At 40.0% G+C, this 17,356-nt stretch overlaps 1 protein-coding gene and 1 long non-coding RNA gene across 6 annotated transcripts; one reads left to right on the top strand and one right to left on the bottom strand.

Annotated features, from left to right (window-relative positions):
• Positions 1-3,078: 3,078 nt before the first annotated feature.
• LOC125307577 lies at positions 3,079-4,350 on the bottom strand. The gene is made up of 3 exons (XR_007195747.1): positions 4,210-4,350; positions 4,006-4,075; positions 3,079-3,583 (listed from the first exon to the last, which is right to left on the bottom strand). It is a non-coding gene; the product is annotated as an uncharacterized LOC125307577 (long non-coding RNA).
• A 2,027-nt stretch (positions 4,351-6,377) lies between these two features.
• On the top strand, positions 6,378-16,545 carry tlx2 (T cell leukemia homeobox 2). 5 transcript variants are annotated; one of them, XM_048263784.1, is made up of 5 exons: positions 6,379-7,425; positions 12,318-12,509; positions 13,170-13,407; positions 15,120-15,257; positions 16,085-16,545. In XM_048263784.1, exons 1-5 carry the CDS (start codon positions 6,954-6,956, stop codon positions 16,086-16,088), a joined length of 1,044 nt encoding a protein of 347 aa, XP_048119741.1. In that variant the 5' UTR covers positions 6,379-6,953; the 3' UTR covers positions 16,089-16,545. The 5 variants fall into 5 exon arrangements, with proteins under 5 accessions (XP_048119739.1, XP_048119741.1, XP_048119740.1 ...); XM_048263783.1 differs by having other exon boundaries at positions 6,380-7,425; positions 15,120-15,300; XM_048263782.1 differs by lacking the exon at positions 16,085-16,545 and having other exon boundaries at positions 6,378-7,425; positions 15,120-15,336.
• Positions 16,546-17,356: the final 811 nt, after the last annotated feature.

Genomic DNA, 17,356 nt, shown 5'->3' with positions numbered 1-17,356 from the left:
TGCAGGCAGGGATGGGGAGAGGGGGACAGAGACCACAGAAGAGAGGAGAGGAGAGGAGAGGAGAGAGGCACGAGCTGGGCTTTTGTAATAATGATGTACCCCCAGGCTGTGGAGCTGTCCATCATGGGCATGCCTTCCTCCTCCTACTCTCTCTCTCTCTTTGGCTCTCTCTCTGGCATGCACAAACACACACACACACACACACACACACACACACACACACACACACCATTTATATCTCCTCTCTGTTTCTGTCTATTGCTGTGACTCCTATTTCTCTCATTGACACACACAGTCACACACACATGCACACACTCTCCCTATACCTCTGCCATTCCATTTTCCTCACTTGGATTTTCAAAACGAATCAATCCAAATGCACATATTCGAGAAAGCATTGGCCACAATAATCCTGTAAGATCAAGAACACACACTCACAGACAGACAGACAGACAGACAGAGACACGCACACAATTCCATAGCCATTTGAGAATATATACTGTAGATATTAAATAATTTCATTGATTTGTTAATAATTCTGCAGGTGAGCCACAGCTGACTACACTATTGTATCAAGGACTCAACAATTCACAGACACCATAATGCTATTTATAATTGTAAAACAACATGAATATTATAGATACATACTGCAATTTGCCTTCATGCTTGATTCTTTGAAAGTGATAGTTTACACATAATGTATTTAATGTAATTCTTACATGGAAACAACAAAAAGTAAAAAGGACATATGCCAAACATGAAGTCATCCCAGTCATAACAACTGATAATCATTAAGCCAAACATATCATTTTCTTTCCTGGTCCCTCTGTGTATGATGCACTTTGTAGTCATCTTAGTGATAAATGGTCTTTACCAACCCTCAATTACCTACTCTCACCATAGTCATTAGTCATGTTTAGTCGTGTTTGTGTTTGTATTGTATCTGGCATCCAACTGCACAGGAACCAAGGATAACAAGCAGGCCTGCAACATGGAAATGATTGAAATTGAAGATTGCTGCTTCTATTTTTATTTACAGTAGACCTAGCCTACAAATGTGAAGACTACTGTATTTGCCACTGGTGGTTTGGTGTGGTGTGTCGTGTACCGCACCATGTGTGATTTAGCTTTGTTCAGCGTAAGTCCATTTGGGAGGCTATTAGCAGTCATTGCAGGACTGTCCTCTAGTTGCTGGCATAAGGTCTCCTTACGAAAAGTGCCCGCGGGCCACTTTTCCACCACCACGCCCGCGGTAGGGGGTGACAGCCGGCTGGTGGAAGCTCAAAGCGCAGAGGAAATTAAATTACTGCTCGCGCTGTTCAGGTTTGTAAACAACACAAAGCCAATGATACGCTTAATTACACATTCGGACTTGAGTGGCGCGTGCAGGCTACCAGCGCAGCACTGAAGACGTGAGCATCCTTATAAATAAACAAACATGGCTGTGTAGTAAAATTTTAACATTGGTTTGGGCCTACAAGCTTCACAATCCAATGAGGTGCAGTTTGCACTGTTTTTTGTATTTGTTTTGTTTGTATTTTTACTTAGAGGGCAAATATAAAATTAATTATTACATTATAATAAAGGCCTTATTTATAGGCTACACATAAAGCCTGACAGCATGTGCCGCAAATTGCACTTAATCCAGAAATAATAACATATTTCGTTTTTGCCACTGGCTTAATAATAATTTTAAAAAGTTCAACAGAAATGTCTACAATAGAACTACTGTGATTATAGATCTGTTTGTAAGAGCACGGCAGACGTTAAGGAGCAGAGGATGTGAAAAGAATTCAGTAGTAGGCCTAAATCTATAGCCTAATCAGACATTATATCATCCACTTACTATCTCCTATTGAAGCTCAATTGCTCCCAATGTTTCTCTCTGTTTCTTCTTCTTCTGTCCTTACTGCATTGTGATATTTTGATTGGACTAAACAATTTATAATAATATTAATAATAATAATAATAATAATAATAATAATAATAATAATAATAATACAGTTTATTTTTTACAAAACACTGACAGATATTATTATTATTATTGATAATAATAACAACAATAATAATAGTAGTAGTAGTCTAGTAGAAATAGTCTAGTAGCATATTCATTATAGACGTATAAGCTAGTTGGGGTTGGCGTGGATGTTGTGACTACTAAAGTCTCATATTACCATTAGGCTATTATTATTATTATTATTATTATTATTATTATTATTATTATTATTAATAATATTATTATTATTATTAATATTATTATTAGGCCTATTAGTATTGTTATTTTTAGTATCATTATTGCTGTTATTGTTATTATTAGTCGTATATACTTATATTACTACCACAATATTTGTTTTCTTTGTATGCTACTGCAACATAGTATATTGTCATAACATTTAATTTCAAAGTTTCAATTTCAAGATATTCAACACCATAAAGTAAAAAAAAAAAAAAAAAACAGCAGTCTGAAATCGATTAGGGCGAACTAAGAAAATAAGCGATCCCTTTTTTGCTTTTCTCAACAATTAATTGACTATACCTCTCCGCTACCAAGTTTCTGTTTTGCCCACATTAGGCTACAAGATGACGTCCTGGAGTTCCCGGGTGAGCAGCCCTGCGGCTGAATGTTTTCTTTTTTTCTATCCATATTTTTTTCCTCCCTCTGAGCACTGCGTCCAGTTTAAGCCGTCTGATCTGGCCGAGAGGCGCCAGGTTATCCCGAGGGAGCAGGAAAGTCAAGGACTATAGCTCGAAATGCAGAATAATGTAATTCAATCTGGTCAGAATTCAACCTAATTACAGCAGAAAGCACAACAGGCAGAGCAGAGGGGGGCTCTGGATGCAAATGGACAGGGATGACAGGCTCATCAGAGTTATCCACGACATCTTCGAGTGAAGCCACTAAGCCCTCTCTCTCTCTCGCTCTGTGCATGTGTGTGTAATAGAGAGAGAGAGAGAAAATCTGACCAAAGGATACGTGCGTAATGTGTCTCAATATTTTTATTGACAACAATTTACACGGTAGCCAATCTTTATATAAACCACCCACAGTCCCATTACTCTGTGCAATGGTTTTAACTCAGCTAACAACATTTTAGAGACAATAACGTTCAGACTCAGACATAGCCTTCAAAACACACCTACATCCCTTCTTTTAATAGGCTACATATTTTGGGAAATGTGACACGTGTTGATGCATACATGCATCCATCTATTGTAATATTAGTATTAAGTATTGTCAAAATGTATTTATTGTTGATATTGGACGTAACCTATAACTCTTTTCCTATTTTGCAAACAATGGCACAGTTGTTTGCAAATCTATCCAAGTCATCCAAAACATCTTACACCCATGGGGAGGGGGACAGGTCGCCGAAAATGTCGAGAACCAAACTGTGACAAATTCCTATTGTCTCCGCTTCTGGTCCCTACTTTATTACACAGACAACCCACACACCGCCCGGAGATAACGATTCATCATCGGCTTCCATACACGCTGGAACCGACTGCAGACACAGCCTCCGGGTAACCAGCAACGGGTTTCTGAATCAGCCTCCTCCACAAGTCAGCCGCGTCAAGTTGCCACCTATATATATAATCGGGATTGTGAACGTTAAAATTAGAAATGTTTGTCTAGAGAAATAAGCCTATTGTCCTTTCAATAATATATTAATATTAATGCTTAAATTCCACATTAGGAGTGCTCCGTCGTTGACATACTAGTTTTAGTGGGCCTTATTAATATCATTCTTATTTTAAGAACATAATAGATCGTTCGAGAGCCATATGAAAAGAAACAAGCAGAGGCCAATGGTCAGGTTCAATAAAAGAGAATGCTCCTTAGTGTTCAAAATAATGATAGCATAAGGTAATTAGTATACGCCATTTGCATCTTCGTTAAATTGAGTTGTTCTTTGATTGTTGACGAAGATAGACCTAAATAATTAACAGACCAAACAAAAACGTTGATTTCATGCAGGCTATATTGTCTATATAAAGTATATTTACCTCTAATGAAGGTGAGTAGGCCCATTTCTTTCAGTATCACTTCTGCAATACCATAACCCATTTGGAGGCTCTGTGTTGGCATGATTGAAAAGAGAAGGCCTACAGTTGGGATAGGGTTTATTGTTGTCTAGATGACATTAAATAAAAAACGTTCAGCGGTCAATGAATGGGGAATGAGGTACGTGTCTAGGTGAGACAGCTTACCTGAGTTTATCATGCAAGTCACTAACCCAGCTATGATGAGCCCCATTGCGACACTCCGCTCATCATATCTTCATAGCAATCAGAGAGGAAGTAGTCTGGGCCAGTGACCCCTGACCACTGCAGGTTGCACAGTCAGACTCTGAATAATCTTCCACCAGCAAATCTCACTGTATTCTGCAAAATTACTGACAAAGTGTTCTAAATTAAATTTAAAAAAAAAAACAATGGATAGCCTAGGACACAGCTACTCCAATAAAGTTAACTTGTGTTTTTGCTCTTGCACAAAGATATTGCACTTAGGGATTGCATTAAGGTTTGTTTAAAGGAGAATTCCGGTGTGATATTGACCTAAAGTGTATTGAAACATGATACCGAGTGTGAACTTATGTCTCATAGCCCATCTCGACTTGTCCCCTGCACTCCAAAATCTGGCGCTAGTTTCCAGTTGCTGCTACTGGAAGAAACTGGAATCCATGCATTTCCACTGAATTATTTTTGGAATCTGATCCCTTATCATACCTGTTCATTCTTACTCGTTGCTCGACTTATCGTGACTAAATTCAAGATGGCTGCAAACGCTAAACTTCGTGAAGATACTGTCTGTATAAATCGTCTTGTAAGTAAACTACCAGTGCTTTTTCAAAGTTCTCAATGTCTCATAAATGTCAGGGCCCTCGGAAGTCTACCAATGAAGTGTGGAGATACATTGAGCCTCGTAAATGGGTGTAAAACAGTGATTTATTTGCATGGCTAGCCCGATGCCGAAGCACCACTATTGAAAAAGATGTTGGTAGCATCGGCTAACTAGCGCCAGATTTTGGAGTGCAGGGGACAAGCCGAGATGGGCTATGAGACATACGTTCACACTCGGTATCATGTTTCGATACACTTTAGGTCAATATCACACCGGAATTCTCCTTTAATTTCAGCATGATTTAGAACCGTGAGGGGCCCTGTTCTCCTTCATTTGATGTCAACTCCATTTCCCTCTGCTCGTGCGGGCTATGAATACAGCACACCCTTCCATTCGATCCCATTAAAGAACCAGCTTGTACTTTGGCAAAGAAATAGGTGAAGGCGTCCATTATTGATATAGCTGTGAATTCACACAATTGATTTTTATGCTTCCCCCTAGCCAGCTTGTGCCGAGAAATATTTTTATTCGTGTGAAAGTTGAAATAAGAGCGTAATAAAACGATGATATATTAAATTCGTTTTCACCGTGTTGGGCTTTATTATGCGCCATTCTTCATTTTTATTGAATTGAAAGCAGACAATCCGCGGAGTTGCTTCGGGCGGAGAAAGGTTAAATTATTTGAGCCAATCAACACTGTTTTTGCATCACTGAAGGCTACTCCGGCATTTCAGTGTTATCCCGTTATTGTGTGGACCTCGAGGCCACATAAATCAGTAGAATTTAATATCATGTCATCCAGCATGTCCATGAATAGCCTACCATGCATAAGTGATCTTGTTGAATTCCTTTTCAACTACAACAAATAATATGACTATGGCAAAGCATATGACCGTGCAGATCCAAAAATACATAGCTACAATTAATTTGGACACGCATCCAGGTGATTGGAGGTCCAAAGATGAGCATGCAAGATAAGTCTGAAGGATAAATAGTCCAAATGATGTAGAAATGTTCATTCTGATAATAATTTTACAGATAGTTCAGGTTTAAAATAGGCGTTTAAGACCAGACCTTGGTTACTTTCCAACTGATGTTAAGCAAACTAAAATGGAAAACATGTAAGCTATTGATTACTGTACTACACATGTGAACAACTTTCATCCTACCTGGATGACTTGGTGTAGACTACGATCCGGTCGAGATATCCAAAGGAGACACGGAAATACTACTACTACTACTACTACTACTAATAATAATAATAATAATAATAATAATAATAATAATAGAAATCTCATACTGAATATATTTCTGTGATAATAAATCCGACGAAGTTGCTTCGTCAGTCGTTTTCATTTTTACTTGATGCACACGTGTCTATGTATCCGAATAGGTAGCCATAGCCAACAACACGACACCAGTGAAAAATAGATGCGGGTTCTTTAAGAGGAAAGCCGGTAGTAAACCATTGTCTATCTGGAAATTTGGAGAGCCAATGACAGAATGTCAGACTTAGAAGGAGTGTCTCGTAGGAGTGTTCACCTGCTGAAAAAATCACTTCACTAAGCGCTTGGACGGGAGATTTTGTGCGTCTACCAATTAATATGTACGTTAACTTCGTTAAACGATTCATTTTAGATCAGAGTACAGTGTAGGCTACGGAAGCGTCTGCATAGGTCTGGTTCTGGGTTTTCCTCAGTGATGACAATAGCTACAGAGCACCATCCTCGCTACAACTTGGCAACTCTTCGCTGAATGGATTTGCTCCGAGACGGAGAGGTTTTCACCCATGTCTCCTGACTTCAGCATGAACAAGACCTAAAATGAAGGAATTGTGAGAGAGGTTGGATAAATTGGGATATTATTCAGGAAAAGCGCTCTCCGCCACGATGGATTAATTGCAGAGTTTTAAATTGCGTCCTTTGTAGACTTCGAGTTCGAGTAATAACCGAAAATGTGGATCTTGGCCATCTCAAGCAATACCATGTCTTAACAAGAAGGGGAAAACTATTCTTCATGAGAGAGGATTAAACATCTTTGTATTTCTTTTCAAGGTAAAGCATAGAAAAGACACAAACACTATCTAAATTTACATAATCTTTATACAACTATGGAGCACACAGGCATTGAAGAAGTGAACCAGACCCACCAGCAACACGAACCCATCAGTTTTGGAATAGATCAGATTCTGAACAGTTCGGATCAACCCAGCAGCTGCATGCTTCCGAACCGAACCAGCGACCCGGATTACCAGCTGGCGCCTAACGTTTACTCCAATGGGTACAACAGTGTATACAATCCGGCCTGTTCCATGGCAGCTGGGTTGGCGGGCTCATACAACGTGAACATGAACATGAATGTTAGCATGAATATGAACGTTAACGTGAACTCAGGGAACGCTGGCGGTGTCATCCGCGTCCCGGCCCACAGACCCATGCCACCAGCGCCTCACCCACCTCCCCCGACGCATCCACCCGGTATTGCTGCTGGGATACCGACGGTACCAAACATGGGAAACCCGGCCAATTTTACCTTCCCCTGGATGGAAAGCAGTAGGAGGTTTGCGAAAGACAGACTCACGGGTAAGTTTGGAAATTAACTGTCTCGAAGGCTATATTGAATTGCGCTGTTTTGGCGAAAAATCAACCTCGCCATCACAAAAGGAATAGTTTATAAGGCATTTAAAAGTATAACTAGACTATGATTATCTCAGGCTTACACCGAATGCTCCTCTCATTCATTTAAATAGGCCTACTTGCTTGAGTATCAGGCTTCATTCACTTGATTGTAAGATATGCAATAGTTTAGCTATAGTTTAAAATAATATTCCAATTCGTTGGGTGAGATATAACGTTATAGTTTGTTTTGAGTCGTTGAATCTTGTTTATGATTAACTTGGTCTTTGTAGACAAAATTATTATTATTATTATTATTATTATTATTATTATTATTATTATTATTTCAGGTAATTCTGTTAAATCCAAGTTTATGCATTTGTATTTTCAAGACAGACCTAATCATAGTGCATTTGGTTACAACTATAATTACATTTTATTTTAAAAGTAGGCCTAATATTATTGATAATAATAATAATAATAATAATAATAATAATAATAATAATAGTCAGTGGAAAAGAAAGTCTTTACACTTCAAATCTTAAATAATATAGGCTAATCTCATACAAATGATCATCAGTCATTAGATTTGTGTCAATGACACTGTCACTCTTATAATTGAATATATCTTGTCAGAATGGTTAAATGTCCAATGATAAATAAGAAGTAATTCAGGCTTTATTCTCGCATTTGAATCAGTGGTTGGCATCCTGCTAATTCATGTCAGATTAGCCCAGTCTTGGTGGTGATGGGCCTAAACGTTATTAAATATTTCAGAAAGGTAGGATTTATCAGGCCAGGCCGGCTTGGGTTAAAATAATATTTCACAGGGCATGATGGTAGGCTAAATTACTTCTAATTGGGAAAGCATACTCCTTTACATAAGGAAAACATAATCCTTTACATAAGCAATACGTATCCTAGCATATGCTGAAAAGGTCTAGGACAATATCATGTGTAGGCCTATTACCTTTAAGCGTTAAGCGTTTTGGCCGTGCTTCCTGTTTACAGTGTGGCCTGTATCAGTCCCAGAACATGGTTTGCGAGACATTTTTTTTTCTCAAGAATAGCCTACAGTTTGGATTTTATTGCATTTTCTCGGGAAAAACGAAGACTCAATTATTCTAGCCTCATAGACCCATTTGAATATGTGCGACGTCAAGTGGCCTCGTGCTGTCTCCAAGAGCTGGTGTCTCTGGCATAGGGTCTGCACGCGCAGTATCCATTTGAACTGCACCTATTCTTCACTTGGTCAGTGAGATGGTCCCTAGAATGACGTAATTCATACCAAGATGAAGATGAAGAGCATTATGGATCTCTGCACATTAAATATTAACTATGCTGTTCTTTTTACATGAATTATTCATGCAATGGAATGATATGTCAACTGCACAAGCTCTTTTGTAAATATGCTTATCAATTTTACTCATAGCCACCACGGGCCACTCATTTAATATGTTTTATCTTTAGCAAGGTGCAGGATGTGACATCAGAATCAATAGGCAAACTTCTATTATGCTAATTCCACTGAATAGCTTAATTGCCTCATTTGTTTGTGTTTATTTCCCTGCCATTTTATTATTATTATTATTATTATTATTATTATAAGCAAATGCACTGGTTCTTTTGAAATCTTCGAGCAAACAAAAAACAGTTTGCTGTGACGTATATCAAGGTTATTCACCTAGCTTCTAAAAATTAGGCCTCTGACGAGAAGACCTATAATTTAGCCTAATTGTTTGACGCATTATGATACATCCGCCTTGATGTGTGGTCAGTCTTGATCGAAACCATTATAGCTCGCGTGCGTAATGCCAAACCGATTGGCCTGCATCAAATTCGGTCACATCACGCTGCAGCACGCACCCGTCAGGCGGCAAACTCTATGCATTTCAAAACACGTAGGCAACGATCCTGCACAGTAGCTCTTGGCTTTATTTGAAAAGCTGTTGGCGAGATGCTCGGAACAGCCCTGTCCTTTTCTAGCATTCCCCCTCATCCTCTCAGACTGCACGTGTGCATTTCACCGCAAGTGTCACAGCGTGTTGAGGACGATGCATAGGCCAGGCGCGGCCTTGAGATCTGATATTCACCACAGGCCGGACATATCTGGACAGATTGTCGGGCTTTGAAAGGGTATACCACATGTTTTTTGTTAATTGACTCCTCGGCAGTTTGCAAGTTTATCCAAGAGAAGAGATGGATAAACAGATCACTCACAGATTAGTCAACAGTGGTGGTCTCAAGGGTTTGGTGAAGGTCTGCCGGCTTTGTGCGAGTGCTTATGAATTTTCTAGTAAACTGTATCTATTTCATAGAAATTAACACATATCACAGAAATAGGGGAACACATGTTTACGGGATAGTATGATTCTGTGCGAAATTAACAATGTGGCTATTTGCCAGATTACATAAATCCTCTCTTTGTAAACTGCATATTCTAAACGGACGTGTATGATGATGCTCGTTGGACGCTCATATGGCTATTTTGGACATCGATATCTGCAGATGGTATAATTAGGTATAGAATAAAAAGATGAAATGATAAACATAGGGAGGTCCAGGCCTATGAGATGGATAAAAAGAAAACAAGCATGATTATGCCAACAGAAAGAACAGAGACTATAGCTTGTGCATTCATTTCAGTTTAGGTTTTATTCACCCTCATTGCCATTACAATGTCATGGCAAATTCAGAGCCCCCTCACGCTGCCTAACAAAACAATGCATAACCGTAAATGTTCATGTTATATTTCAATATCCTTGGTAGAATCCATTAAGTTTATATTTATTAGATTGCTTCAGAGGTAATATTCGCAAAGGGGAAGGAAAGCGCTGTCGTATGAAAGTGATATTACGTATAAATGATTTTATTACTGGGCGCATATTCTCTACGGTAGCATTTTATTTTTTGAAGTGCTTATGCCAAATTTTATTACACCGACATATCATTTAGTACACTCCCTGGCTGTGTCCTTCGTGAATTGGAGTGATTGTTTCTGCCTCAAACTGACCCATATATATATATATATATATATATATATATAAATATAAAAGAGTGGGCTTGGGGAGATATTTCGCCTAGTTTCATAGGCCAGAACTGGCCAGACCTGGGCAAAAGCAGGACATGTAGGCGGCCTCCCCAGCCGTTTTTAATCTGGCTTGTTACAAATTCACCTGTGCCTCAAGGAAAAATATCAAGCAGGGTGCAGAAGGAGGCTTTTATGCATGGCCTTATGTGTTGCTGTATTTCCTGTTTTTTGAAATGATGTTGACAGCACATACTGTTTCGCCAGACATACTGCCAATGCTGCTTGAAACATTTATGATGACAATGACCTCCTGTAATCTGTGGTGTCTCCTGCGATCTGTGAAGTGATTAAAAGCTATCACATCAAGTTACACTGACAAATGAAGAGACATGAGGCCAAATCCAATTAGCTGCCTCAGTCCTTGTTGGATGTCCAAAATGGTGGACAATCTAAAATTGTTAACAGGATAAGTCAAATGAAGGCACAGGCATTAAAATGTCAGCATACTGCTTTCCAGAATAATGAGGTACCATTTCATTTATTTGTTTTTGTGGATTTTAAAAAATGAGTCCAGTCTGTATGAATCACATTTAAAAGTTCACCATCTTCTATCACTGCATTGACCTTGAAGAAGGACATCGCTGCTGAGTCCAAAATGATATATCAACCCTGCTCGAGATTCATGGCCACACACTTAGCCATGCTTAACTTGAATTACACGTGAACGTGACTGTATGTGCTTTTCCCCCCCATCTCTGCGTTTGAAACATGTCCTGAAATAGAAATAACACGCAGTACCTTCGTGCGGACATCAAAGGCACATACTCAGAGTAGTAGAACACTTTCCAGTTCTGTTTTCCATTGAAATCTCTGAGTGATACACAGTGTTTAGGGCTTCACCTGCTGATCACTCTATGGAAGTGTGAATTCCCTGAACCAAACGACATGCTACTGAATGTCACTGATGATATGGGTCAGTATTCACCACCATTGCCTTTAGAGGGTCATTCATACTCTGGCACCGGTGCGACTCAGTGCATGTTTTGGTGGCGTTGTCTTTTCCCCTCCACATGCTGCTGACTGGGCTCATTTCACTCTCTGGGGTCTCAGAGGGCTTGGCGGCAAATGTTTTCATATGCATTTGGCTCCTAGTGTGCCACCAAACACAAAACTACACGTGTACATGCCGCAATAAACAGCATGGCACCATGGGAGGGCTTTTTTCCAGCTGAATTTAAAATAGCATGTTGCAGAGGTAAATCATTTATGTGAAAAATGACTAAGTGGAATGGCATTTGCTAAAGTATGGAAATCTACGACAACAAACAACCTTGGTATACAATAAATCAACCTTGGTTCAAATAAAAACAAATCTCCCCCAATTCACTTGACAGTGGCGCAATTAAAAACAGTGTTATTTTTGAAAATGTATTTACAACTGGAGAGTCTTGTAAATGTTACAGGAATATCCCTGAAGGTTTAGAACTAAAAACAGGTTTTTGAGACATTTTGCACAAACTTCTTGTCAGCACGGAATCCTAAAGCCTTCCCTTTAAGATTCCCCTGATGACTGACACTTATTCCAAAGGTACTGCTGTTTTAATTAGCATGCCTATGGATATTATCTCATCAATCCAGTCTCTTCACTGAAAACCGCATTTAAACTGTTGTTAGTTTTAACATCCGTTAACTCCAAGTGGAGCGCTATGCTTTGTGGTAATAGAAATATGCAACCCATCATCATCTCCACACCCTCTACCAGCCTCCCCCAGGCTCCCAGCGCGAGGCCCTGATTATCTCTCCCCTCTCCCCTGTCATTCTTCAGCAGAGCAGGCAATGGACAAACATGCAGGAGGCCCCACAGGGATGCCTGGGGCTCTCCTGCCGTCCCTGCTCAGCTTCGGGGTTCTACCTGAGGGGGACATGGGCAGGGCCTCCCCCTGGAGCTCTGCGGAGATGCTAGCCAAACACTATTGCAGTAGTCCGCGCATGGACTACTTAGGAAAGGGTGCAGGCCCAGGTAAGTTTTTAATTTGCGTTTCAGTGCAGTCGCACTGTAGGTGAGACATAGACTGACCGTTATCAAATGTATAACACATGTACTCACACACTCACATATATACACATACTGTACCTTGAAAAATGTTTTACCATGAACTGCCACACTGAAGATTTCTGTACATCATTAGTGAAACAACTGCAGTACCATGTTTTGATCCCCCAAGTTTAGAAACATTAAGCTTAAGCATCAGAAGCTTTTAAAAGTATTCCCGTTTTAAAGGTAAAACCTTGGATATTATTGTTCATGAGTAATTACATGTATTAAAATGATTAATACATAATATGAAAGGTTTTCTTGATTAAACAAAATATATTATTGTTTAAATAAACAAATAACAAATATGTTATATTAAATAATATGGTAAAATATTCCGTTGCACATTTTACAAAATACAATTGCTATTCATATCAGGGGGAGAGCTGATATGACCCCAATCGTTTTTCTTCCAACTTGAAGACTGAATTGTGTCCTGGAGCTTCAGACTATGGGACATACAGTATTCCTACAGGGTGAATGAAACTGAGAAATACTATGCCTTCAAGGGTTGTGTTGCTCTCAGCTCCTCACGTCTGGGGAGTTCTTCCAGTGCTAACTCCTTCTTATTTCTTATTTCCACAGCAGCCCTCTCTCCTTTCTCTGTGACTCGGAGGATCGGACACCCATACCAGAACCGCACGCCACCCAAGAGGAAAAAGCCCCGCACATCGTTCAGCCGCGTCCAGATCTGCGAGCTGGAGAAGCGCTTCCACCGGCAGAAGTACCTGGCGTCTGCGGAACGTGCCACGCTGGCCAAGGCCCTCAAGATGACAGACGCTCAGGTCAAGACCTGGTTTCAAAACAGAAGAACTAAATGGAGGTATGGCACCATCGGACACTTTTGCTTATGATGGCATTGTGTAAATGAATGGGTTCTAATGCTGAGGACACTCTAAAACAGTAAGCCATTTTGAATAATAAAAAAAAAAAAAAAAAAAACGTATAACAAAAAACAGTTTGGCATTTTAAAAGGACAGATCCAATTATTTTTCAATTTCATTTGACTTCAATATGTACACAAATGAGGTACACCATAAGTCAGACAAAAGTAAAAAAAATATTTTCATTGTTTTGTTGACATAAAATATAAACTGACCACTGACTAAATAAAGATCTATGCTGCAATCTCTTGTCACAATAATTGAGTACACAGTTCATGGAAGATGCACAGCCCTTTCAATTGATCCAATTGGAGATGGACGTTTAAGAGAAAAGGACCCCAAACATTATTACAGTCTTGTTCATCCATTGGCCTTTCATGCAACATTCGTCAGCTGTAGTTTTGCTGATATAAATATTAATGACTCACTGTCATAAATGCTGTCAATCTTACAGTCATTCGCTATCAATCATTTTAGTTCTTGGCAGATAAATGAGGCATCAGTCATAAAACCCTGCTTATTCATTTCCCCACAAAGGCAATATTGTATGACACACTTAAAATGTACTGACAACAACCAGACAACCGGTATATTAGAAAAGAGACATATTACAAGGCAAGATTGAGACAGAGCACATTCAGTGATAATGCCCAACTCCAGTTTTGATGTGATTTATAGTATTTTCCAAGAGCCTACGAATGGATATGGATAAAGGATGTATTTGTGTGTCAACCATATGAGTAACAAGCGCATGATCAAATGAGAGAGGAACAATTGGATTACAGTGATGCAGTTAGCCATAACGTGTAGCTAATGGATGGAGGATGGCGTGTATGAAACATGATTTTAGGGTTACACCGTGACTGCCTTTGACATGAAAGCCGAATTTACAGCACCGACTAATATGATGGTGTTCAGGTCAATCACAGTAAGGCTCAATCTTGGATCCTTTTTAGCGGTACATCAAATGGTAGAGATTTTCATGAGGCTATTCAGAATATTAAATCTATAAGGTCACACACCCTGACTTACTGTCAGATAAATATAAGATCATGATGTCCAGTTTTTGTTTCTTAGTTATTCATGGATTGAATGGAATTGGCATTCTTGATTTGCAATGCCAGGTTTTCACAGGCCAGGCTTATTGATGTTTAAAAGCAGTGCAGTTTTACTATGCTGTAATCAAACCCCCTTGAATAAGGAAATATAACATTTGGAAGGAGCCATGTCAAAGCTTGTGAAAATAGGATTTATCATCAAATATAAATGCTGCATGGTCCGTTGCTATTCCATTATTCATGTACCGATACTCTAAGTGAAAACGTGCCCAGTTTGTGGGGGAAAAAAATAAGGTTGGGTAATTTTTACGTGCACACCAAGAGCTAAGACAAATGTGTAGGCGTGTGTGTGAATGAGTGTATGCGCGTGTGTATTTGTGTGTGTGTGTTCATATTAATTCCTGACCATGTTTATTTAACCTCTGAAGTAATAACGAAATTAATTCACTGATTACCAAAACTAATATCCAAGGACCAAGACTAAAATGTGCCTAATTTCAGTCATTTATACATTAAAAGATCATTGATGAAGCGGTGTGTCCCTTAACTCAGCAGTAAAGTCACGGTGGTGTGTTTGTGCCGGTCACCTGCAGGAGACAGACGGCGGAGGAGCGCGAGGCGGAGAGGCAGCAGGCCAATCGTCTGATGATGCAGCTTCAGCAGGAGGCCTTTCAGAAGACCCTGAGTCAGCCGCTCCAGCCGGACCCCCTGTGTCTGCACAACTCCTCATTGTACGCGCTACAGAACTTACAGCCATGGGCTGAGGACAACAAGGTGACCTCCGTCACCTCAGTAGCGTCCGTAGTCTGAGCACAGGCGTATGTGTGTGTTTGTGTAGCACAGAGAGAGGGGGAGGGGGAGGGGAGGGAGAGAGAGAGAGAGAGAGAGAGAGAGAGAGAGAGAGAGAGAGAGAGAGAGAGAGAGAGAGAGAGAGAGAGAGAGAGAGAGAGAGAGAGAGAGAGAGAGAGCTGTTTTATGGGAAAGGGAAGCAGTTTGTAAACAGGACATATTAGGGAGATCGGATGCCAACTGGAATAAAATAATTGAGGCTTCATTGGTTTACTCGCAAAAAATCATTTGATGAAACCAAGCCTCCAGCTATAGGTTAAGTGCTTATTATGAAGGACTGGGCTGGAGGCTTTTTGTATAATCTGGTTGTTCCTTACGTGTGTTGCCTTGTTTTCACTTGGTCCAAGCCGACAGTACAGGATATTCAGTTTTTCCCTGTTTTTCCTCAATGTAATGAACCAAACTTGAACTGGTGTGCAGAGCTACAAGGGATCGCGCCCAAGTGAAATCCTTGACTGAATGTTTTTTATGACTGTTGTTTTTGTTTTGTTTTTTTTTGTTGTTTTTTTGACACAGCTGTGTTCAAATACTTTAAATCTCACCGGATATGTGTGTACTTAGCCTTAGCGTGAAATGACTGTTTCCACACAGACTTAAGCCAAAAGTAAACACTCCTTGTTAAAATGTCAGTTAATTGGTCTTGATACTCCCACAGGATGTCTGTCAAGTTTTTTTCATTCCTTACGCTACCTTTCCACTCTCCCCTCAGCTGACCATCTAACAGAGGGTGGATCTACAGTTTGTCTTCACCACCTGTCAAAATGGATGGATGGATTCTTCCCCATCCAGAGCGTCCTGCTGACTGACTGTCTACGTGCCATGAGGCATCAACAAGACACTGACTCAGCCAATGACTCGTTTGTTCTTGTGTATTTTGCTTTGACTTTGTATAGAGAGAGAGAGAGAGAGAGAGAGAGAGAGAGAGAGAGAGAGAGAGAGAGAGAGAGAGAGAGAGAGAGAAAGAAAGAGAAAAAAACAGAACTGAACATGATGCATGCTCCTGACGTTTCCACTTGTGAACGGGAATCAAAGTTGATGAAGGTTAAGAGACCTTCTGGACTGCAGTCTACAAAACAGTTGGTTTCTTTCCCCTGACTCTCGAATCTACATAATATACATTTAAAGGTGTTTTATAATAATTAAACATACTTGTGATTTTTTGAAAAGCCATCATGCAGAAGTCTGTTTTGTCTGACTTTGTTTACCTATTATCATCTCAGATCATTGTCTCCACAACTTGTAGTTGTCAAGCTCAATGCGTGGTTGATGTTTCGCCAACCAACATTTCGGGTTATTATTTCGGTGCTGCTTGTGAACCATATCCACCCAAACACTGTGCGGGTGTAAACAAGATTTATCTGACCTCTGAGCTCCAAAAGCTCTAGACTCGAGTCAAAACAGAAATTTCCTCTTTGGAGGCTTCGGAGCACAACTATCTGTGGATCTGAAGGGGGAAGGGCCAGAGGCTTTAGACGTTAGCTTTCTCCGCAGCAAATGAGGCTTCACACCCCTACAAGCACTCAGCCACACACAGTACACATGGCTGCCTCTCCCAGGAAGTCCTGAAGAAGTAAACTGATTACCTCTGCGCATGATCTGCAGTGCCCAGCATGGCGCTCTCGCTGCTCATCAGTGAATCATCCCCGAGGATCACACAACAGAGAGGCCACAGAGACTCGCATACAACCAGAAACACACGTGAGCCCGCACCACTACCCCAAGGATTGCCCACTAACATTGCGCAGCTGAAATAAAGAGTTTTGTATGGGTTACACTAATTGTACTGTATGTTTGCTCATTTGTTTGTTTTGGGACATTTCACACTGTTTTGAAAGTGGAGCCCTGCTTAAATGCATGACCTGAATGAGTCAATTACATGATTTGTGTGTAACATTACTGCATACAATATATATGTGAGCATACATTATTTTATAGTCCACCCATCAAACTGAATGTTAGACATCACAATATCATCCTCCGC

This window comes from Alosa alosa, chromosome 14, assembly GCF_017589495.1.
Source record: "Alosa alosa isolate M-15738 ecotype Scorff River chromosome 14, AALO_Geno_1.1, whole genome shotgun sequence".
Classification (NCBI taxonomy): Eukaryota; Metazoa; Chordata; class Actinopteri; order Clupeiformes; family Clupeidae; genus Alosa; species Alosa alosa.
The sequence above is the reverse complement of the archived record's forward strand: the minus strand, read 5'-3'. Positions and strand labels throughout refer to the sequence as shown.